General features: G+C 50.1%; 3 protein-coding genes across 7 annotated transcripts; 1 reads left to right on the top strand and 2 right to left on the bottom strand.

Annotated features, from left to right (window-relative positions):
- Window positions 1-247: 247 nt before the first annotated feature.
- Window positions 248-6,557, bottom strand: ATP1B2 (ATPase Na+/K+ transporting subunit beta 2). Its single transcript, XM_032498693.1, has 7 exons — window positions 6,022-6,557; window positions 4,087-4,215; window positions 3,644-3,748; window positions 3,332-3,537; window positions 3,038-3,094; window positions 2,161-2,259; window positions 248-2,060 (listed from the first exon to the last, which is right to left on the bottom strand). The coding sequence occupies exons 1-7, from the start codon at window positions 6,131-6,133 to the stop codon at window positions 1,896-1,898; spliced, it is 873 nt and encodes a 290-aa protein (XP_032354584.1). The 5' UTR covers window positions 6,134-6,557; the 3' UTR covers window positions 248-1,895.
- Window positions 6,558-12,236: 5,679 nt separating this feature from the next.
- On the bottom strand, window positions 12,237-15,120 carry SHBG (sex hormone binding globulin). Of its 2 annotated transcripts, XM_006175813.2 has the most exons (8): window positions 14,969-15,120; window positions 14,707-14,798; window positions 14,344-14,533; window positions 13,860-14,023; window positions 13,470-13,630; window positions 13,213-13,349; window positions 12,639-12,843; window positions 12,237-12,385 (listed from the first exon to the last, which is right to left on the bottom strand). In XM_006175813.2, exons 1-8 carry the CDS (start codon window positions 15,074-15,076, stop codon window positions 12,237-12,239), a joined length of 1,206 nt encoding a protein of 401 aa, XP_006175875.2. In that variant the 5' UTR covers window positions 15,077-15,120. The 2 variants fall into 2 exon arrangements, with proteins under 2 accessions (XP_006175875.2, XP_014407111.2); XM_014551625.2 differs by lacking the exons at window positions 14,707-14,798; window positions 14,969-15,120 and having other exon boundaries at window positions 13,860-13,970; window positions 14,383-14,536.
- Window positions 15,121-16,124: 1,004 nt separating this feature from the next.
- On the top strand, window positions 16,125-18,645 carry SAT2 (spermidine/spermine N1-acetyltransferase family member 2). 4 transcript variants are annotated; one of them, XM_006175812.3, is made up of 6 exons: window positions 16,125-16,456; window positions 16,627-16,678; window positions 16,809-16,892; window positions 17,117-17,218; window positions 17,361-17,401; window positions 17,536-18,645. In XM_006175812.3, the coding sequence occupies exons 1-6, from the start codon at window positions 16,391-16,393 to the stop codon at window positions 17,701-17,703; spliced, it is 513 nt and encodes a 170-aa protein (XP_006175874.1). In that variant the 5' UTR covers window positions 16,125-16,390; the 3' UTR covers window positions 17,704-18,645. The 4 variants fall into 4 exon arrangements, with proteins under 4 accessions (XP_006175874.1, XP_032354578.1, XP_032354581.1 ...); XM_032498687.1 differs by having other exon boundaries at window positions 16,794-16,892; XM_032498690.1 differs by lacking the exon at window positions 17,117-17,218.
- Window positions 18,646-23,075: the final 4,430 nt, after the last annotated feature.

Below are 23,075 nucleotides of genomic sequence, written 5' to 3'. Positions count from 1 at the left end.
TAGGCACTTTATAAGTATCGCTGTACAGAGGGATGCAGACTTCCTGCCTCTCTGTTGGGTGATCTCAAGATAGTACAGGTGATGGAGTGAGCTAGGAGGCAGATGCTTGGGACACTGGACGGAAGAGGTCAAAGCTGGAAAACAGCCTCCCCAAGGCCTAGGTAACCCCGGGTCACCCAATTCCACCCTCCACCCACTTCCTGGAAATCTTCCAAATGCTCAGAAAGGAACAACCCACACGCAGGGGTCCATGTATGATATATATTTATATATATATAATTGCTCTCATTTTATTGTACTTTATCCTCTTTTTACAGTAGATCTGACACAGGCATTAAATAACTGCAGAGAGAGACCACTGGGGAGAGGGGAGAGCAGGGAAATATGGGGACCCAAAGGGAAGAGACTCAGATCCAGCAAGAGTAAAAACAGGAAGGGTCCATCTGTGGGTGGGGTGTGGAAGCTGCAGCATCAAAAAAAAAAAAAAGGAGGGGAAGTGGGAGGTGACGAAGTGAAGGGTGTGGGGGAAGAAAGAGTTAAAATCCCTCTCTAATTCAAGAACACAGGCGGTCCCTCATTTAACATTCTGTGGGCACTAGGGGGTTGTTTAAAAAGGCAAAGGGGTCTGAGGGAGACAGGGCCAAGAAACTCAGAGCCTCAGATTGAGGAGGTGTTTGCAATTTTCAGGCTGGCATGCGGAGGAAAGGGAAGGAGTTAGTGATTAGTTGATAACTTGTTAAGAGAAGCCAGAGGGAGGATCGTGGGGGCAGATCTGGGCGCAGGGGAATAAGGTGGAAGAGTCCTCCCGTCGCCAGCTGACGTTTCCAAGGTGGCCACTGGGGACCCAGCCAAAATGGCTGCCCCTCCCCCAGGGCGCCTGGGAAGTAGAACTTGAAGGATATTCTGGGAAAGGGAACAGGGGGAAGGGAGCCGTCGGAAAAAACAAAGTGGATATTCAGCCTAGGTCAACCCCGCCCCTCTGAGGAGTGCCTAGTTGGGTGACAAGAAGGACCAGGAAGAGAACTTTCAAGAACCAACACGGACTTCTCTTCCAGACCTTCATTCCCAGCTCACGCAGTCAACATGCAGTCAGAAGCTGGATGTGCCAGGAAAGAGAAAAGGCCACTGAGCCACCTTGTCCTCAGTCACAAGCGGTCCCCTTTCAGTGGAGGGAATAGGAATGGAGAAGTAGGGGAAGAGCAGCCAGAGGAGCCAGACAAGACAAAAGCCACCGAGACAGTGACTGTCGTAGACAAGGCAGAAGGTGTGGGAGACAGAGGAAGGTGACAGTGGCAGAGTGAATGGAAGGATGGAGGGCCACAGTGGTGACCAGTTTGTAATGTACAGAAATATTAAATCACTATGCTGTGCACCTGGAACTAAGGTAGTGTTATAGGTCAACCATACTTCAGTTTAAAAAAAAAAGAAGGATGCCACATTCATGTCTGGAAGCTAAGGGGTGAAATGAGACGTGTGTGTGTGTGTGTGTGTGTGTGTGTGTGTGTGTGTGTGTGTGTGTGTGTGAGTGAGAAGGTGGGTGGATGGGAGAGTGGGCACCTTCACTCAGGACAAGAGGGCAGGAAGGTGGGTAGCTGGGAGGATGCCCCACTCACTGCTATGCCAGAACTAGAAAGGCTCCTACTTCCTCTGTGACCATCTTGGGGTCTTGTCTCCCTGTCTCTGACTGAGCTAGGATGGGAAGAAGGTGGTGGAGAATGTGTGTAGCCAGGGAATCACAATGCACTCAGAAGTAAAGGAAAGGGGCACGAGGCTCAGACAAGCCATAGCTCTGTTATAAAAAATACCTTTGGGGTGGGTGAGGGAGGGCTCAGGCAAGGTAGCGGACATTCCAGAAGCATCCATAGGAAAAGAGGTGGGGGCGGGAGGAAGGGGTCTCAGGTTTTGTTGATGCGGAGTTTGAAGGCCACGCGCCCTGCGAACTTGTCGCGCTCGTCGTCGGTGGCGATGTTGGCGGCATTGATGCGGCATTCCACGTTCACCTCCACGTTAGGGGTCACATTCAGGAACTTCACGGCCACGAGGGGCTGCGTGTAGTTCACCTGGGCCAGGGGAGGAGAGCGAGGGTGCAGGCCCGCGGCAACGAGGCCTCCTCCCCAGGACCCCGCTCCCCTGGGGCCCCCCACCTCCCACGGGACTTACGTGGAACTTTTTGCCGTAGTAGGGGAAGTACATGAGGTCGATGTTGCCGTTCGCCGGGAACATGACGAAGCTGCCGAGATTCTCGGCATCTTCATCTCGCTGTGGGGGCGCAGGAGGGTGGGGGAGAGCATATTAGGGATGGCAGGAACCCAGAAGCTCTCCAGACTGTCCTCTGTTCTTCCTTCACCCCAAATTAGTCTGTCTCAAATCCGTTTCCCCTGAGCTGAGTCCGGGTGGGTTTGCGTGTGCGCAGGAGAGGTGTCCCGTCTCTCATCGGACTGGGAAGTCCTGAAGGGCGCTAATGAGCCTGAAGCCTCCTACTGCCCTCCCACCCCAAATTCTTACCCCATCCTCAGGAATCGGTTTCTGGAGCAGAGCCAAGAGAGAACAGATAAATGAGTAAGGACTCAGTAGGAAGGAAAGAGGGGGTTGACTGAAGAGGAGCATAAAGTTCCTAGAGAGGACAGAGGTGGGGGGTCCAGGGTTCCAAGGACAACTTAGTGGTGGCAGGTGGCATTTACAGATCAGCAGCTACTAGATACTTAAAAAGAATAGAGGGGCAGGAGAGATATGGGAGGGAGAGGGAAAAGCATGGTCAGGGAATAGAGAAGATGGAAGGGTTAGGGCGAGAAGGTGGTAGGTAGAGTCAGGAAGGGGTTATCTATCCACACCAAAGAGCAAGCTTCTGTATCCTAGAGAGAAGCAAGAGGGGTGGGAGCCCCTTGGGGTTGGAGCCATACTGGAGTCCACTCTTACCCCCTTGTCCCTATGGTGATGGGGCCTCTGGGAGCAAAGGAGATAGGGAGAGATGAGTGAATGACAGGGAAACCTTGAAGGACAAACAGGAGGGCAGGTGGACAAGGCCCAACAAACTCACCTTCCCCATGCAGGTAACATTCATGCTCTGGTTCGCTCCTGCATAGAAGTTGATGACCTGGAGTTAGGAGAAAGAGTGGTGAGGATTAGAGAAAGAAGTTGTCAAAGACATAAGTATCCAGCTTTCCAGCCATGCTCTCAGCCATCAATGGCCCCATCTCTCTTGTTCTCTCAGCCACTCAAACATCTAAAAATCTCCCAAAGCCCATGAGCCCCAGTGAAAGGAAGCAACTGCCAGCAGATGGTGGTCCCAGATCCCTCCTCCGTTCTCCCTGGGAACTAAGGTCCTGGGTACCCGGTTCATCTTGATGAAGACACAGGGCTGTCCAGTGCTATAACCATAGTGGGTGGGGTCCCCAATGCCCGAGCAGTCGCCCAGCTGGGTCCGGTTGAACTGGCAGGCACGTTTTGGGTAGTTGAGGACTCCGTTATCTGGTTGTTCATAATAGCGCCCAGGGCGGCAGACGTCATTCTTTTGGGCTTGGATGGAGTCGTTGTAAGCTAAGGAGGTGGGGGAGAGAGAGTCATGGGCCTAATGTTCCGATCCCAGGGTCCCCAGTTCCCTTCCGGAGGTCCTGCACAGCCATATCATCAGAACCACACTCACGCTCCAAGAACTTGTTGAGCTTCTGAACATGCTGGTCCCAGCTTTCAGTGTCACTCACGTTGACAATGACATCAAGGTTCTCAGTCTTAGGGCGAATCATCAAGCCTAGCCAATAAAGGCAAGAGTGAGAAGCATATATAAGACGAGGGACCACACACAGAGGGAAGACGATGAACAAACCAGGGTGAGGGATAGGGTGAAGATCTGAGATCATCTCCACTGGAGGAAGATCTCCTGTGAACATCTGCCACCTCCCCAGATCACATAGCTCTCTGCTGTGGGAAATGGGAAGGCAGACTTCAAGAAGAACTTCCCAGCACACGGCGACTGGATCATCAGAACCAAACCTCTGAGAAGAACTGTGAGTTCTCGTCCTGTGAGTTCCTCTTGGAGGCATGGGGGCACAAGATAGAGTGGCTGGTGGGGGGAGCTGCATCACTCACCCGGCGTGGCCAGTCGGTCCTGGTACTTGGGGGTATGGTCAGAGACAGTCTGCAGCATCACCCACATGGTGAGGGTGAACATGGCGGTGAGGAAGCCATAGAAGACGAGGTAAAAGAGGAGGATAAAGGCTATGGAGGAGGAAACAGGGTCAGCAGGCACCAGGTCTTCCTTGATGACCTCACCTATTCCCACACACCCCACTCCCGTTCAGAGTTCTACACAGGAATAGGTCGAAGAGCCTCACGAACATCTTGGAGACTTCCCCTGGGAGCAAAAAGGGACCAGCTGGAAAAAGACAGTTGTGTCTGGCTTCCAGCCATGACTCCCCAGCCCCAACTAGTCCTACAGGACAGTGAGGCCCAACCTTGTGGAGGCCACAAGAGACCTAAACTCTCATTGCTGGGACAACCTCTAGAACAGGCCGCAATCATTTTGCCTCAAATTACATTTCTAACTTCTCAACTTTCATGACCCTGAAAAGGCACATCTGTTTCCACTGTATCGGTACTCATGCTTGAAGCTGTCCAGCACAATGACTTTTTAAGCTGGCACTGGCCTGGCTTCACAACCAAACTCTCATCCCATCCCCGAGAGTGTGGACCCTCACCCTCAAACAGCAAAATCTTCTCTCTCTTGGAGCCCCACAAAAGCCAAACCTTGAATGAGGCTCCTGTCAAGCTGCAGAGTCTCTCAGAGACAGCTGACCAGAACCTTCAACTGTCATCCACTCCCAACTCACACACAGCACCCAGGGCAGAGCTGGGAGTAAAGGTAGATCTCACATAGCCTTCCAGGCAAAGAGCTGGTCCTTGGTGGATCTGACTCATCACTCCGTCCGTCACTCCTCAGCCTAGTGTGAGTACCTGCTGTTTCCACTACCCCAGACCCTCAGTTCTTCCATCTCAGAAGACACATACCCCATGAAGCTGCCTCAGATTCTCCCAAGAACTCATGGACCCCTCCAGTCCCAGGGGCTGAACTGCAAGTTTCCTGCAGCAAGGACTGCATCAGACCCACCTCAAGGGCCCCTAGGTGGGTGGGCTAACGGGGATAGCTTCAATCAGTGTGGATGAACTGTAAAGTGTGTCACACAACGTCCATGTGCTTCGACTTCCCAGCTTGAAAATCCCTTTTGGAAGAATTCCACCTGTCACCGGCACCTATGTCCAGCACCAAACCCTCAACCAGACACAACTCCCTCCACACCTCGTGAGTCCCACCAAGGTATGGGTGGGGAAGGTGGGGAAGGTGCCAGGCCACCCCAAGCCCACAGACACACTGGGCCAGATGATGTACGCATCTCAGCACTAGTGACCACTCCCTCTGCCTGCGACATCAGAGCCAAACATCTAACCTCGAAAACCTCACAGTGGCACCCCTGGCCAACAACCCTCCCACCCACAAAGCAGCCACAAAAGGCTCCAAAATACTCGGCAGTAGGATACAGACAACTTCCGCTGTAAAGAACCCCCTCCTATACACACCCCACCTCTCCAAGACCCGCCCTCTCATGAATGTTCCCAGGGTCCAAGGGGTGGGCACGAGCTAAAAATAGAAGGGGTTGGCTAGCTAGGGAGAGCCAGAGGGAGGGAAGGGGCGCTATTCTGGGGAAGGGGGGACGACCGTGTGGCGCTGACCGGCCCCGACAGGGAGCGCGAGCGCCGCGGCGCGGACAGGCGCGCAGAGCCCGCGACCCCCCGCGCGAGGGGGCTCCGCGGGGGGCAGGAAGGCGGCAGTGACCTACTTTCTCCGCCTCCGCAGCGGCCAGCCAGGGAGATTAGACCTGCGATTCGGCCCCCTCCCAGCCCAGAGCCAGGCAGGGGGACTGGACACCGGGGACCCGGGAAGGGAGCTGGGGCTGGACCGACGAGACCTGGTGCCCCCGGGGCGTCGCCTGGCGGACCCCCTCCCCTAGCGCGGCCGGCCCCGCGTACCCCAGCTGGTCCCGGTGCGGCCCATGAACTGATGCGTCCTCGGGTTCCACACGAACTCCTTCCACTCCTCAACCACCTGCCCGCAGCTCTTCTTCTCTTTCTGGATGACCATCTTGACGGCGGGGGGCGAGTCCCGCGCGGGGCGGGGGGCTGCGGAGAAGCCGGGGTGCTGCGCGATGAAGCCTCCCCACGTACTCTAACGCGCGGGGAGCAAAGGCAAGGGTGGCGAGGGAGACCCCCCTCAGATATGCAGCTGCTGCAAATTCCGGGGTGCAGGACCACGCGCCACGGGGTGCTGGCGGCACAGCGTAGGATGCACAGATTCTAGGCCCCCCGACTGCGATGAAAAGGGAGGTTGTCGGAGCAGGGGAAGATAAAAAGGGAAAGGGGTGCGATCGCAGCTTCACCCCCAAGCCTCCCAGAAGTAAAACGAAAAGGGATGCAAAAATAGACGGCTGCAAAACCAGGGCGAAGCGCAGAAAAAATTGGGGTGCAGTGAGGCAGGGAGAAGTGGGGGAAGGGGCCGCCCCGAAATCCGAGATGCAAAGAGGCTGTGGAGAGGGGTTGGGTGACCGCTCAAGGCTCTTCCGCCGAGCGGAGACCGCCACACCAGCGGTGGCTTGGACGCGGGGGTGAGGCGGGGACGCGCAGTTGGGGGACAGGCGGGGATGAGGGGGTCCCCAGAGCAAGGCTTCGCTCCTCAGCAGTGCGGGGCCGTCAGTCGCGACGCGCAGTCTTTATACTCGGCGGCTCCAGGGGTGCCCGCCCCCTTCCCACCCCCAGAAGCCCCGCCTCCTCGCGGCTGGCCAGGGCGACCTCATGCATATGCAAATTTGGAGGAAGGGCTTGGGCCCGCCCCCTGACTCCTCTTCAGACCAAGAGGTCTCTTCCCTACCCCCACCGCAGGTACTGGGCTGGATCCGGGTGGGTGGAGAGAATAGAGGGCGTGCCGGGCTCAGTAGAGGAAAAGATAACCCGAGAGAGACACAGAAGACGGAGAGGAAAGCAGATATATGCTGAGATGGGGCCCCAGGCAGAGAGTTAGAGACTAAGATACAGGAGACTGGGCAGAATGTTGAGATGAATAGAGAAAGGGCCAGAGACAAGAAAAACGGATCGAAGAGACCAGCCGGGGTGCTATACCAGCCGGGATGGGAGCTAGAACAGGCCACACAGAGATGGATAAAGGCCACCGCAGGAGGGAAATACCCCTTGTAGGAGCTGCTACCAATCCCCCCAACACCACCGTCTCTGTTCCCACAGCCCCTTCTCCCACCACCTGGTTCTCCCCAAGCCTGGGGACTCCCTGCCTTCCCACCATACCCCTTGATGAAGCCTCCCAACAGCACATTCCCAGTCCCCAGCGTTGCCCTGGGACCTCAGCCCTGGAGCCCCATCTTCTTGGATGTGCTGCCTCCTCCCAACCCTATGTCTGAAATCCCCTCCTCATTTGCCCATTTGGATCAACAAACATTTATTGAGCACCTACTGGAGACCTTGTGCAATCTCGCACTGGGGAGGTAAAGTCGCAGCTCTCACAGGGCTCCAGAGAACCACAGTCTAGTACAGGGTGGTACAAGGGCCTTCACCGACCTCGTGTTAAGAATCATTATCCATGTCTTTTCATCTCTCTTCAAATCTTGTTGCTTTTCCCTGGAGAGGTTTTTCTTCTTTCAGCTCTCACTTTAAATCCTTGGCTCTATTCCTCACGAACTCCCATTCTGACTTACCACTCTCCCGCTCAAGCTCTCCCTCCAGTCCAGGGCAGGCTTCATGGGCTTGGGATGTGCTCAAACAAGGCCGGTGCTTGGAGTGGACTTGTGCTTGATTTAGTGCTCTGCGGTGACCATCTTGAATTTCTTTCTTTTCTTTCTTTCTTTTTCTTTTTTTTTTTTTTTGATTTTGTGTGTGTGTATGGGGGAGGTAATTGGGTTTACTCATTTATTTTTTTTAAGAAGAGGTACTGGGGATTGAACCCAGGACCTTGTGGATGCTAAGAAAGCACTCTACCACTTGAGCTATACCCTCCCCTCATCTTGAATTTCTTAATAATTTTATCTTCAAACCTGTGCTTTGTCAGTGAAGTCCAGTGGGACAATGGAGCATGGGTGTGAGCAGAGGAGATAAGTCTAACATGCCATCTGTGATGGTCCATGAGCACAGATCTCAGGTGGACCCACCATGTGTGGGGGTTCAGCAAGACTCAGAGTAAGTAAGGTAAGCATATCATGTCTACACCTGAATAAGCGGGAGTGCTGACAGCTGAGAGACCACACTTTCCTTTATAAACAGAAATTGCTTTGAACACAGAAAGAAGGCAATGGCATTCCAGGGGACATAGGTGATCGAGGTATCCTATCACATGCTTTCTCAGTCATATCACTTCCCTGATTTAGGCAACTGCTTCTGCTGGCAGTGATGACATGGAAAGAAAGGGAAAGCTGAGGCAACCCATAATTCTCTTTCCTTTCAGTCCTTCTGTACTGATCAGTAAGCTGAAGGTTTAACAATGTTATTTGCTTCATTTAGAATAACATTAAATAAATATCATGACAAGTCAAGAGAAGGATGATGGAAAAAAGGAAAACATTTTCTACTTTAGTACCTGGAACGTCACTCTTTTCCTGCTTTTTGAACAAGAGATTCCACATTTTCATTTTGCACTGGGTCCCACAAATTCTGCAGCTGGCCCTACTTCAGTCCCTTCCACGGCAGGTTCAGGATTATTATTTTTCTCAAAATACAGTTTTAATTAGGTCACCCCTCACCTCAAAGGTCTTCAGTGGCTTCCTGTGATCCTGCAGGATATAGTCTGGATTCTTCAGTCTAACCTTCAGGGTACTCCACAGCCTAGACCCAGTCTGTGTCCCCCAGCCTCCTTTGCCACTAGGCCCTAACTAGCCCTCCACTGGAGCTGAGCTGGCCACTCCTGGGACAGGCTGTGCTTATTCCTGACTTAACACCTTTGTCCATTTCATTTCCTCGTCCTGGAAAACTGCCCACCCTTTAGAGTCCAACCCGAACTTCCATTCATTCATTCAACATGTATCTAATAAGCATTTGCTCAGAGCCAGGCTCTGTTCTGGTCCCTGTGCTCCTGGGGATCCCATTCCAATAAACAAAACAAGCAAAAAATTTAATAATGTTAATATTATGCAGAAAAAAACCATAGTGATGTGCCAGAGGTCATACAGGTCATTGTAGGACAAAGGGAGTTTTACAAGATGAAGAGTTCTGAAGATGGACAGTGGTGATGATTTTACAACACTGTGAAGCTTAATGCCACCAAACTGGACACTTAAAAATGGTTAAGATTATGTTATGTGTCTTTTACTACAATTTAAAAAAAAAGGAAAGAAACACAGATGTTCCTCTGCTGACCAGATCAAGCCCCAACTCCGCAACAGGACATATAAGACCTCTGAGCCCATGGCTGAAGGAGCCTCCCCAGTCTGCCCTCATTCTATCTCAGCCTGTCCCTGCTTCAGACACATCACACACCCTTCCTTATCTTCTGTATGTGGCAGGCTCAGACATATTTCAGGAACTCTGCACAAGGCTAATGATATCAACAAGAGTAACATCCCTCATATACTGGGCGCTTTTTATATGCCGAGCACCATGCTAGGCATTTGATACATGATTTCACCAAACCCAGTAATCCTATGAGTAGGGTAACTGGCCCATTTTGTAGCTGGGGAAACTGAATGTTAAAGATGTTAATTATTTGTTCAAGTTCCTGGCACTTCCTAGAGATCCCTATTAATGCATTTTATGTGTCTCTCTCCCTAGACCCTGGTTCTCCAGGGCCAGGACCAACTCTTGCTCATCCCTGGAGTCCCCGTGGACTACCTAACATAGTGCTTGGCATACTGTCAGGAGCCAATAAATGTTAGCTGAAAGAAAGGAAAAGAGAGGGGAGGGTATGACTCAGTGGTAGAGTGCCTGCTTAGCATGCATGACGTCCTGGGTTCAATCCCCTGTACCTCCATCAAAAATAAACAAACAAACAAACCTAATTACCTCCCCCACTAAAAAAAAAAAAAAAAGAAAAAAAGAAAAGAAAGGAGAGAAAGGAGTAGAGGGGGGTGGAGAGGAAGGGAAGGTGGGGGAAGGGAAGAGAGTGATAATACATTGGGTAGAGTGAGTGGGCAGACCAGGCCTGAAGGCTGCAGCATATGGTGCCAAGCTCTGGAAAGGTTTCAGGGGTGTGGGGGAGGCACAGGACACTGGGCAGGCATCGTAGGTGCCCTTGGTGGGTCCTGGCAGAGTCTGTGTCAAAGCAGGGTTGGGGGGTGGGCCTTAATGAAAGAGTGTAGACAGCTCTGGATGGTAATCAGGAATCCTGGAATCTAGGGCAGGCTGGAGAAAGAGAGGTTGGGGGCACGGTGTCCTGGACAGGATGGAGTGGAGGAAGGAGAGAAAAGCTAGCCCCTGGGAGATTCCTCAAGGCCAGGAAGTTACAACGCAGAACAACCCCCTTGGTGCGATCCCAGGTGTGTTGAGGCCCTTTAACCTCTCTCCCCACTAGCCAATACCCGAGGCCCCATAGGACTGGTTTCTTTTCATTATTCAGGTCTCTGCTCAAGTGACACTGCCTCAGGGAGGCCTTCCCTGACCACTTGGCTAATGTCACTCCTCCCCTACCACCCTTGCTTCTACTACAGGATTCTGTTCCCTTTCTGGAGATGCCCACTATCGGAAATGGCCTTGCTTATTTATTTTTGTTTATGAGCTGTCTGGCCGTTGCCTCCCTTATATTGTGAGCTTGCTTCATAGGGGCAGGGATTGTGTCTATCCTTTTCATCAATGCATTCTCTGTGTCTAGAACAGTGCCTGGTACACAGTAGGTGCTCAGGAAATGTCAGTTGAATGGACATGTCCAAGTGGCCCAGGCTGACCTTGAACATTGCCCAGGGACCAGAGTTGAATTGGGGCTCCCTCGCCATGCTGAAGACTTTCCTGCAAAACACTCTGACTGGATGGAGGCAGCTATAGATCTTGCAAACTTGAGATCAAGAGGGTCCAAGGAGGGGCCTAGGATTTGTGTCTTCCAACCCAGAGACTCTCTGGAAGTCTCCTTACCCTGGAGCCATTTAGGTCCTGGCTGATCCCTGCAACAAGGGGACAGAAGGTCCAGTGAGTGACTCACCCTGTTGCCTGGGTTACTGGTAGGAAGATCCTCATCACCTGGGAAGCTGGGACACTAGGATCCCCATGGGGTCTGGAGATGGGGGCTAGGTTAACAGTTCCTAAGAGGGATGAGGACTGAGAGGTGGGGACTGACGGCTGGAGTTCCCTAGGGGGCTGGGAGCTTCGGGCTAGGATGTAAGGATTTGCAAGAGGGCTGAGAGCTGGGACCTAGGGGTTGGGGGGTTGGGCATGAAGTTTCCCAGGGAGCTGAGGGCTGGGGCAAAAGGGTGCCCCAGGGAGGAGCTGGGGCACCAGGATTCTGCAGAGGTCTGGGAGCCGAGGGCTGGGTCACCATATATTCTTTGAGGGCAGAGATATTCCTGAATCTGTCCTTTCCAGCTGGGACTAGCACAAGCCAATTCTTGTTTAATGGAGTAAAGACAAATTCCTGTGGGAACCCAGCAAGTACACCGAGGCTAGGAGAGACAGGCAGCTTTCTCCCTCTGCTCTCCTCCCTTTTATTTTCTCCCTGCTGCCTCCACCCCTTTTCCCAGAACCCCCGCCCTCATCTTTCTATGACCCACTCACGCCCCCTGCTGCTTCTTTCTTGCATAGCAGTGGCTAGTCTAAAGGACAACAAAATCCCATCTCTTCTTCCCTTCCCTCCTGGTTTCTGGGGACCAGCCTCAGAGGGAGGAAGCTAAAGTCCCAAAGGAGTAGCTGCTGGGGAAGGAGGTGGGGGTGTATGTATCTGTGGGTGCTATCATCACTTCCTCAGAAAGCCCTCCTTGACTCCCCCCCAACCCAGGTCAAGGCAGCTGGCCTCCAAGCTCTCTCAGCTCCCTGACTGCTCCTTTATGATGCTTATCAGAGTTTCCAATTATCCACTCACTTGTTAGGCTTTGATGGATGCCTGCCTCCCCCAGGGGACCGTGAGCACCAAGAGGGCAGGAAGCAGGGTTAATGTCGCTCATCAGTATAACCCAGTGCTTGGCACAGCACCTGGTACATTACAGATGCACAGTAAATATTTGTTGAATAAATGAATGAGTGACGTTCAAAGGGGGTTCTTAGGTAGGGATTTAATAGGTGGTGTCAGTGCCATTGCTTGGGCTCTGAGGACAGCTGTGAGTCCAGATGTCCTGGTTTCTGCTCAAGGCCCGGTCCATGTCCAGCCTCTGGCCTTGTGCCCAAAGGCCATCCAAGCAAAAGGAGGCAGAAGAGGCCTCTCCTAGAGGGAGGTAGCATTGAGGGGACATTAGGGTGGCTTGGATCCAGAAGCTCCTCCCTGCTTTTCCAGTTCTCCAACCTAAATTTTTGAAAGCATTTCCTCCCACTGCCCGCTTACCCTCTCTCTTCTTGTAGCCTTTTCCTCTTCCCTCCCAGAGGTTTCCTTCCCCTAAAAATGCACCCCTTCCCATCTTCTCCCCTCCCCTTAGCTGTTTCCAGTGGTGTGCTGAGAAACGTGGACATCACTTTCTTACCTGGCAAAGCCCCCAGGAAGAGATGCCCCTGCAGCTGGGCCCAAAGGTTGAAGAGGGAGCCAGGACCCACAGGAGGCAGAGTAAGCATCTCCTTCTTTGGCCCCTGGCTCAAAACCACCCTGGACACAGTCAGATTCAGCTGAAGAGGGAGTCCCAAGACCAGGGGCAGGTCCAGCCCTGGCTCCGACCCAGAAGACAGTACCACCTTATGCAGAGTATATTGGAAGGGACACAAGTTGGGAAGGAAAGAGTGAACCTTGTGGTCCCACTCTGGCTGCCTCAATTCTGCCTCTTAGCCACACAGTCTAATTACTGGCCATTCCCACCACCTCGATCCTGCCTCCATTCTCCTGGCTTGGCCTTCTATAAAACCACACCCACCCCAAGTCCCAAGTAAATATACAATCTTAAGTAAAAGCCATTTGCTTGGTGTAGGCAGCTTCAACATGTGTCTCTGCAGGCCCCCCATCCCCCAACCCCTACCCTTAAGCTTTCCTAGTACTGACTTCTTGGAGTCCCCTTTTCTCCCACTGCTTCCAGGCTCCAGCATATACAGGAAGCATCCCTCTCTTACTTGATCTTGGAGGTGAAGGCTGAGCCGAGTAGGGTTTTCTGGGGTCCCAAGGGCAAGGAGAGGGCCTGAGCCTGCTGCTAGCTGGAGTCCCAGGTCCAGGGAGAAGGCCCAGGGCTCTACATGAGGCTGGGGAATGTCTGGGGGTGGGGGAGAAATGATCTTCCTGAGGTCTCAAGGTTGGGTATTTGTGGATGGAAGAGGCTAGTGGTGGAGGGAAATGGACACAAGCTGGTCATGGAGAGAAAGATGGCCTTTACCTTGAAGACTGCGTTCTGCACCAGTCCCTGGAGGGAAGAATATCCCAGGTTGGGACTCTACGGAGCAGCTTCTGAGGCCAGTGGGGACAGATGCTGAGCTCTGGGCCTGTTGGTCCAGCCAGTCATGCTGGCGCAGGCAGCCATCCAGGGCAGGGACCAGTTGGAGCCCATGGGGGAAAGGGAAGATGTGGGGATGCTGGAATCAGGACATCTGAGCCCTAGTCCCAGCCTCTCCACCCTCAGCTTATTCCCCTCCAAGACACAAGTATTTGGCCTCCCCCCATGCAGCACTCACCCCATCCCCTCTCCGTGAAGTGTGGACTTAGACCCCCATGGCCACCCAGCCAGCAGAGCTTTACCAGCTTTGGTTACTCCTGTGATGCAGTTACCGGTAACCAGAGGTTGGAGGCAGGGAACAACAGCCTCCCCACCGCAATCCTCATGATGGGCTGGGGTTTGTAGGCCAGAGGCCCAGAGACCTGTCTCAGACGCAGGCAGCACCTCCTCCCCATCCACCCCAGCAGCACAGAGTCTCTATGGATCTTCACTTCTAACTGCAGGAAGGAAAAGAGAAGCAGAACCAGGACCCCTGAGGCCTGCCTTCACCACTTTCTTCAGAGGCAGCTTTGTATGGCAGAAAGAACACGTACTTGACGAGTCAGCTAACGTCACTAGCTCACTTGGGACTTGTCACTTACATACTAAGCCTCAGAATTCCTCTTTGAAAAAAATGGGGACAAGAATAGCAGCTCCATGGGGCTTTTATGTGGATTCAATGAGATGACAATGGTAAAAGGATACCCAGTAACTTGGTTCTGTTCCCTTCCGCAGACCAGCTCAAGACACCCCTCTCTCAGGACTAGATCTGGCTTACCTGGTGCCACCTCCCATCATCCAGCCAGGGTCCGATGACCACTGTAAGCTGGGCCCAGTGATTGTGAAGCTGGACCTCAGGCCTGCCATCCCAAAGTCCCAGCACAAACCAGTCATCCTTTGGGTTGGTATCACCATAAAAAATCACTCCCTCTGGATCCCAGGTGCGAAACTCATAGGAAGAGGAGGTTCTGGAAGGACACAGAAGGACTGGGTATGGGGTGTGCCCTTTGATGGTAGATGTGAGGTTGAGGGAGGTGGACTTCAGGGAGAGAGAAGGGCAGGGAGAAATGGAAAAGAAAGGAGATGATGGAGAGAGGGTGAGGTCAGGGGACTAGGTCAAGGAATTAGGTCAACCCCATACTTTGTGATCTTGGTGAGGTTGAAGGTCATGATGGTGACAGGCTCTTGTCCTGGGCCATTGCTGAGGTGTAGAGCAGGAGGGTCCTGAGTCCTCTGTCAGAGATAGAAAACAAACAAGCTGAAATAAGGACATGCCGGAGACAGAGGGAGGGAAGGAGAGGCACTGCTACAAGGCCAGGGGAGGAAAGAAAGGAACAGGGCAGAGCCGAAGAGTAGCTCATTTAAACACAGATGGGGCTGAGCACCCTGTCCTGCCCCTGCACCTGGCTGGGGACAGTGTGTCTCAGGGCCCTTCCTGCGTGGCTAGGAGGCATCAGCGGCAGCAGCAGAAGCAGCCCATGCCATGTGGCCAGTGGACCTCTGCTCTCCATTATCAGCCTTGGTCCTCTCTGTGCCTCAGACAGCTCTGGGGAGAAAGCATGGGGGCAGGCAGCCTCACACATGGTTGGTGGAGGGTTAAAGGTTGCCTCAGGGGTAAGAAGGAAGGCAGGAGACAGGGCCACTGACCCTTTGGCCCCTCTGAGGACAAATGGAGAAAGGGACAGAGTTCCTCCACTACCCTCCCCCACTGCTGAGAAAGTTATGAGCTGGGAGAGGACTTCCCTCTTCCCTTCCTCTAGAGCCTGACCGTGTCTTCCAAGCCTTCTGCCCACCTGCGGAGGCTGCCTTGATGACAATCAAGAGATCTACCAACAGGAACAGTCCTGCTGGGCTCCCCAAGTAGCATCCTCCGCGAGGCCTACAGCTGAGACTCAGAATCCCAAATACTAGCTGAGTGACTGTGGGCAAGTCACCCCCCAGTGTGCTTTAGTGTCCTTGTCTGTAAAACTTGAAAAATAATACCTACTTTATGGGGTTTCTGTGAATGAGGATGAATCGAGATAATGCAGGCATGGTGCCTGGTATCTGCTCTGAGCTCCTCTCGCAGTATTTTCCCAGGCCTCTGAGGCTTTTCTCATAGGGAGGTATTGTCTCTGAGTGACAGTCAGTAGATACTAAGAAACCCGCCCCTCCCAACTCCCGGTTATCTCCTCTTGATTGTTTATGACAAGGCCTAGCAATTTACCAATAGAAATTCATCACCCTCTCCCCCGACCCATTTAAAATACAAGAGAAGTAACACTTTAAGCCAGTAGGAATGAGCTGGAGGTCTTGGGGCTCATCCAGGGTCTGGGTGGGCTGGAATGGGTGAGTTTGAGTGAAGGGTAGAGCAGGTAATCACTGCACACTTCAGTTAAAGAAGGAGGTGTCTTTGGGCCGTGGGATTTCTCCAGTGGAGGCTGGAACACCCACGTAACAACAGCGAGGAAGCCTCGGCAGTCCAGCCTTGACCCCTGACCAGGGGCGCGGTCACGAGACCGGGCCTCGGTGGGTAGGACCGGGGGGCGGGGACATGCCTGCTCTGCAAGCTGATTGGCTGGTGGTTGAACGCCGGCGGAGGCAGAATTTAGGGGCTACTGGGCTATGAAGCGCACTCGCCCGACCACTTTCTCGGCCCCGCTGTAGCCGGAATTGGGCTTCGGCTTCCCAGCTCGCGGCGTCCCCACAGCCTCGCTCCCCCAGCTCCCGCGGCTTTCCGCGATCCGAATTTGTAGGCCCCTTAAAGGGTCCCAGTTGCTCTTTGCTCGATCCTGCAGAACGGAAGTGAGGGCCCTGGACTTCAGTCTCAGACGGTGGGGATCGGGATGGCTTCCGTGCTGATCCGAGAGGCCAAGGAGGGAGACTGTGGAAATATCCTGAGGCTGATTCGGGTGAAGGCTGCGGGTCTGAAACCAGGGTCCCAGAGCTGGGCAGAGCGGCACGGCCGGAGTGGGGCGGGGAGGTGGGAGTGGGAGCAGGGTGAGGAGCTGGCACTGGAGGCCCTACTTAGGGAGCAGATGGGCCCTTTTGCCCTAATCTAGCCTCTACCTCTACGCCACAGGAACTCGCTGAATATGAGAAACTCTCGGATCAGGTGAAGATCAGTGAAGAAGGTAGGGGCCCAACACCTGGGTCCTGAAGGAGGCTGGGGTGGAAGTGAGGGATGGGTTCCCGAGGCAATAGCTCCAGACCAGACCCACCTAGACCTTCATTCTGTCTCTGTCACAACTCTGATCTCTGCAGCCCTGAGAGCAGATGGCTTTGGAGAGAATCCTTTTTATCACTGTTTGGTAGCAGAGATTCTTCCTGCCCCCGGGGAGCCACAGGGTAAGACTACCCCGACCTCAGAGGTCACTTCTTCAGTCAGCCCTGGGGGTAGGGTATAGCTCAGTGGTAGAGTGCGTGGTCCTGGGTTCAATCCCCAGTACCTCTATCATAATAAGTAAATAAACCTAATTACTTACCCCCCCCGCCCCCCCAAAAAACTCCAGTCAGCCTCAAAGTTCTCTCCCCAGGAGTCTGTGGCCTCACTCCTCTTTTTGCTCTCTCAGGGCCCTGTGTGGTGGGCTATGGGCTGTACTACTTCATCTACAGCACATGGAAGGGACGAAACATTTATCTGGAAGACATCTACGTGAAGCCCGAATATCGGGGTACTGGGCAGAGGCTGGGATGGGAGAAAAGCCACCCATAGACCAGATTGCTATTTCTTGCCCCTTAATCCTAGCCTATGACCTTGTCTGATCCCCTTCAACTCAGACAATCCCTCTTTTTGCATTTTTCTCCCCACATTAGGTCACGGGATTGGCTCCAAAATAATCAAAAAGGTGGCTGAGGTGAGGAGAGGGGTGGGGCTACAAGCTGGGCCCTGGCAAAGCAAAGCTGTATGGGGGGCACCTGGGTTGAATGGAGGGTGAGGAAGCCTTTTCATTTTTGACCCCAGGCAAGTGAGTGATGTCTTCTCCCACAGGTGGCCCTAGATAAGGGCTGCTCCCAGTTCCGCCTGTCAGTCCTGGACTGGAACAAGAGGGCCATGGACTTGTACAAGGCCCTAGGAGCCCAAGATCTGACGGAAGCTGAGGGCTGGCACTCCTTTCGCTTTGAAGGAGAGGCAATGAGGGAGCTGGCAGGAAAGTGATCCCATCCCTTGAGAATCTCTATCTCAGCTTCTCCACGCCCACCAGCTCAAGCACTCCTTAGAGACTATCACCCCAGAGATAGTCTCCACCGACAAAGGCCTTCCTGAAGGAAGGAGGATTGGGGTGAATATTCCCAAATGGAAAGAGCAGAAGCATGGAAAAGGCCTTCCCACCTTCTTGTTAAGGGTGAAAAATAAATGAGAATTCCTATGTGCTGATGTGGTGTTGGGAGGAGAGATTGAGCATGTGATAAGCTTCAGCCACTTTACAACCCTTCCTCAGTGTTCTGGTCAGTGGATGTTGCTCCTGGGGGTAAAGGTGGGCCTAAGATGACTTTCGCTCTCAATGGACCAGAGTCTTCGCTCTGGCCTGTAGAATACAGAGAAAAGAAGAGCAAGGGGCCATCTTTCACATCAGGCTTGTAGGTCACGTTTGGGACCCAGACAAAGGCGTACAGTGTGTGGACTGGGCTGTGCAGAATCCATGACTGAGGCTAGCCCACGGACTCAACAGATGGAGCAGGCTGCCACCTAGTGGTGGCTTTTCAGGGGCACAGGGCATTTTACTTGCCCCGACTTTAAAAAATCCGCTCAGCTATTTAGTGATTTTTCTTTTTCAAAAGTCACAAAGCCTTTATTTTCGGTTCTGCAAAACTGGAACAAACTTTAAGGGCTCATGAAGGTAAGAAGGGAAACAAACTAATTCCCCACTTTCATAACATTTTATTGCACAAGTAATACAGGTTTGTTGAAGAAATATTTGAAGTATAGAATCCATAGCCTTACTTACATAATTATTAACCCTTTGGTATCAATTCTTTAGTTTTTTTCAGCGTAAATGTATACATATAACTAGTTAAGTGTGTTGGCGTTTATGGGATTGTACTCTTTTGTGACCTGTTTTTTTCATTTAACAATAAATCAGAAAATCTTCCCATACTATTAAACTCATCTGTCATCTGCCATACATGCTGGCATATTATTCCTTTTGTAGATGAACCATTGGTTAAATGGTCATAATTTAGACACTGAAAAGTAGGTAACAAATGTGTAAATTGTAAGAAACAGGATCTATGGCATATGGAGAGTTGAAGAATCCATCTTAAAAGATTCAAATTAAAAAATATTTAGTCAAAGAACAGTTCAGGGGCCCATATTCTTCCAGAGTAATGCCAATTTTTGAGCCTTAGATGTTGGGGCTGACTGGTATGGAATGATAAGCACCTGGGGTCTGGCCATTCTCCGTTCCAGGGAGAACAGAGGGAAGGGCATTTAGGGTAAGGGGTTTTTAAAGGGAAAATAGAGAAAACTTAGTTAAAATATCTGTCAAATCTGTCCACATCCCTATCCCTACTTCCGCTATCATCTCTCTTTGAAAGTTGCCATAGCCTCTTAACTGATCTCCCAGACTCCCTAATTCCTTCCTGTAACTGGGTTATTTATTTATTTTTATCAAAGATATACAATATATTATTTAAAGAATCAAATATTTCTATAAGGTCTATATATTGAAAGAAGTAGTCTCCCAATTCCCTTCACTCTTCAAAGTCAATCACTTTCAATTGAGTTTTTAAATTGTTATTTTTTTTCAATTTACCTTCATATCTCAAACTCAAAATAGCATACAAATATTGCTACTTTTTGATGTTTCTGTTTCAGGCATGAATATGGACCTTCCACTGCTAACTCTCTTTTCCAACTTCCCCATCACCCCACCTGCACTTCTCATCCTCCCATCCTTCCAATATTATATCATAACTCTGGTTGAATCTGTGTTTCATTATGATTATGCAAATGCTCTTTACAGTTGAGCCATGTGGATGGTTGTTTTTTTCTTCTCTTGCACCATTTTTGTTTTCCTTGGAATCAACACTTGTCTTGTCTTCTTTATTTTCCTTAATTTTCTGTATACTCTTCTTTATCCCCCAATTCTCCCTTAGTTGTGTCAGTCTTTTCTCAGAATACATAAACACCTAAGGAATTTTATTTATTTCATTTTGAAGAACTTTCTCACAGAGCCTTTAGACCTGCTTCAGCACAGAGTCTGATCTTTAGGCAACACTGTTGGTATCTCCCTTCACATCCATCCTCGGGACTCCCTTTTCCTCTGTCTTGGGTTCATAGCCTGTTTCCCAGAACCTATGTACTCATCTTTCTTGGTTTATTTTGATGAAGCTTCTTCAGAAAGGATGCCTGGGAGGTAAATTTGTTGGGATCTTAAAAATCTGAAAATGTCTATTTTACTGTTGTACATAATTGACAGTGTGGATGGGTAGCAAATATTAGTTTGGAAATAATTTACCCTGAGAATTTTTAAGGCATTTCTCCATTGCCTTCTAGCTTCTGGTATTGCTGATAAGAAGTCTGAAATCTTATTCTGAATCCTTTGTATGAAGCCTATTTTTATTTTCCTTCCCTCTTTCCCCAACCACAGTTTTAAGATCTTTTCTTTATCTTAGCATCCTGAGATCTTACATACAAATGTGTGGTCTTAGTGGGTTTTTGCAATCTGGAAACTCATGTCTTTCAGTTATGGAAACATTTAAAAAATTTATTATTATTTTTTGGGTAATTTCCTCCCCTACATTATCTCTATGAGCTCTTTCTGGAACTTTTGTTATTCAGATGTTAAATTCCATGGACTAGTCTTTTACTTTCAAAATTATTTTCTTTCCTTTTTTTTCCCCCTCTATCTTCCAGGAGATTTCTTTAATGTTATTTTCCAACCCTTCTATTGAATTTTTTTATCCACTAATGAATTTTATCTATTTTTCTTTCAGTTTTAAAAAGATATAATTTCAGTACTGTATAAGTTTAAGATATGCAGCATAATGATTTGATTTACATACATTGCAAGATGATTATCACAATAACTTTAGTTACCATCCATCATTTCATATAGTACAAAATTAAAGAAGTAGAGAAAAAAATTTTCTTGTGATGAGAACGCAACAATTTTCATATATAACATACAGCAGTGTTAATTATATCTATCATGTTGTATATTATATACCTCCTATTGAATTTTTATTTCTGCTTTCAGGTTTTTAATTTCTAAGAGTTCTCTTTTATTCTCTGCATTTTAAAAAGTTCTGGTTTTATTTCATGGATATATATTCTTTTCTTAACTGAGAATATTTGTGATTTTTTTAAAATGTTTTTTTCCATTGTGTAATCTGTATTTCTGCTACAACTTTTTCTTTCTTTCTTTCTTTCTCTATTTGTTTTGGCCTTTGTCTTTCATTTTAGAAGCTTTCCTCAAGTGACTGGTAATCCTCAATTGTCTGCTCATATTTAAAATTGAGGTACACTAAGGTACTGCTTGGAAGTTCTGTGTGCATCTATGTGAGAGGTAGGGAGGCATGTTGACTGTGATCTTCACTATAGGGTGATCCAAGAGGCCATTTCCTTGAGGAACCACTGGTATCAATACCATTAGATCTTTTTCCTTGTCTGGTCAGATTTCCCAGAGAAGACTTCCAGACTCCCACTTGCAGGGTATAAGACAGGCTGTAGGTAATCTCAGAGCTGGGTGAAGAGGGAGTCTGGGGCAAGTCTCAACATTCAATCTGTAAACTTTCGTTTAATCCCCATTTTTAGTATCTATCTAACCGTCCAGCCATCAATCTGTCTCCTGCCTAGTCTGTGTATTTAGAAGTCCTAAGGTGAGCTGGGACATTCTGTTTGCACACTGTTTATAGTCCAGCTAGAGTAATCTCATCTACAGGCAAGTCTACTGAAAATCCTGCCACTGCTTTCAGCACTCCAAGCTTCTGGTCAGTCCCTCCAGGCTCTGGCCCAAACCTCCGTTATCTGAAATATTATTCCAGCCATGTTTCCTCTTCAAGTTCTGACCACGTTTGACTCTTTTCAGTACCTCAGATGCACCGTACACTCCTTTCTGAGCCTTCTGCACATGTCATTACCCTGTCTGAAATGTCCTCAGTATCACCTGCTCCTCATAGGTCTCACCACCTTAGGGAATGTCCTTACTCTTGAATCTATTCTCCACCGTTGTAAACTGTAAATCCTATCACTTTATACTACTGTTTAAAATCTTTCAATGGCTCTTCAGTATTGATAAAGTGAAGGCCATTTTCCTTATTCTGATTTGTAAGTCCTTCAAAATTCAGCTTCCCTACTTAAAGCCAAATGCTGTTTAAACTAGTTGTGGTTCCCCAAAGGACAAAGTCTTTCTGCTCCTTTGCACCGTTGTACTCTGTTCTCTCAAGAATACTCTTACTGCACTTTTCCTCTAGCAAACTCCTACTCATACCTCAAATCTCAGTTTGCACCACCTCCCCTGCAGAGGTCTTCCTGGATAACTCTGAAGAACAATTGACCATTGTTTGCCTCCCTGGATTTCCCTCTATGCCTAGTTCTTATTTCTGTCTTCAATTTAAAGCCATGCACTTATTTGTTGACTTGTTTGTTTAAATGTGTTTAATTGTCTGTCCCTTCCCCAACACATTGTGAAAGTCTTGTCTTTGGGCCCACATCTTGCCTTTGTATCCTTACCACTTATAGTGATTGGAACAGAGTGAGGGCTAAATATTTGCTAAATGATTAACTGCACAACACATGATTCTAATCTGTGTACGATTTTATTCACTTATACCTAAACTTCTTAATTATTTTAGTTTAAGAATCCTAAGTTTTCCATCTGCTATCCTTTTTCCATAGTAATTTTTCCTATTTTGAATTTTCTCAGCATTTAGATATCAAATCTTGTGCTAATCTAAGTTGCATTTGCCTTTTGGTACTGCCTTGACATTCTTTTTTAACCTTTCAATATACGCATGATCAGAATCTTCTCAAGGCAAGAACATGACTCGTAAACCTCTCACAAGAGTTACAGATGATCAAAAGAGCCTATACGGGACTGTAGACATTAAAGCTCAGCGCATGCGCACCAGCCCCTCCTTTTTCCTTTTGACTCCTCTTTTTTTTCTTTGGAGCGTGCGCATCAAGGAAGACAAAGGTGGGGAAAGTGACCAAGCAATCATTCAGGCGCATGCCCATCCCTAACTTGCCCAAGCCTGGTGGAGCTCTCAGGGTGAAGTGGGTGTGGTCTGACCAGGAGCAGCAGAAACCCAATCCGACTGAGTGAGCTTGGCCCCTCCCTCCCCATGATTGGTTAGCTCTCAGTGTTGTGGGGCGGGGAAAGGAAGAGATGGGGACGGTGGAGTGGTGGGGTGGCGAAGAAAGAGCGCCAGTCTCATTCTGCGCAAGCGCAAAAAAGCGACCAGGAGAGGGCGTGAGAGAGTGAAGAGGAGTGTAGAAGCCCTGATGCGCTGGCGAGCGCGAGCTGGGTCGCCAGCTTCGACGCCTGCGCAGTGGCCCTTGGGACCCGCGCGCGGCGGGCGGGTGCT

This window comes from Camelus ferus, chromosome 16 (genome assembly GCF_009834535.1).
Source record: "Camelus ferus isolate YT-003-E chromosome 16, BCGSAC_Cfer_1.0, whole genome shotgun sequence".
Lineage (NCBI taxonomy): Eukaryota > Metazoa > Chordata > Mammalia > Artiodactyla > Camelidae > Camelus > Camelus ferus.
Note: the sequence above shows the minus strand (reverse complement) of the source record. Positions and strands in the feature narration are given on the sequence as shown.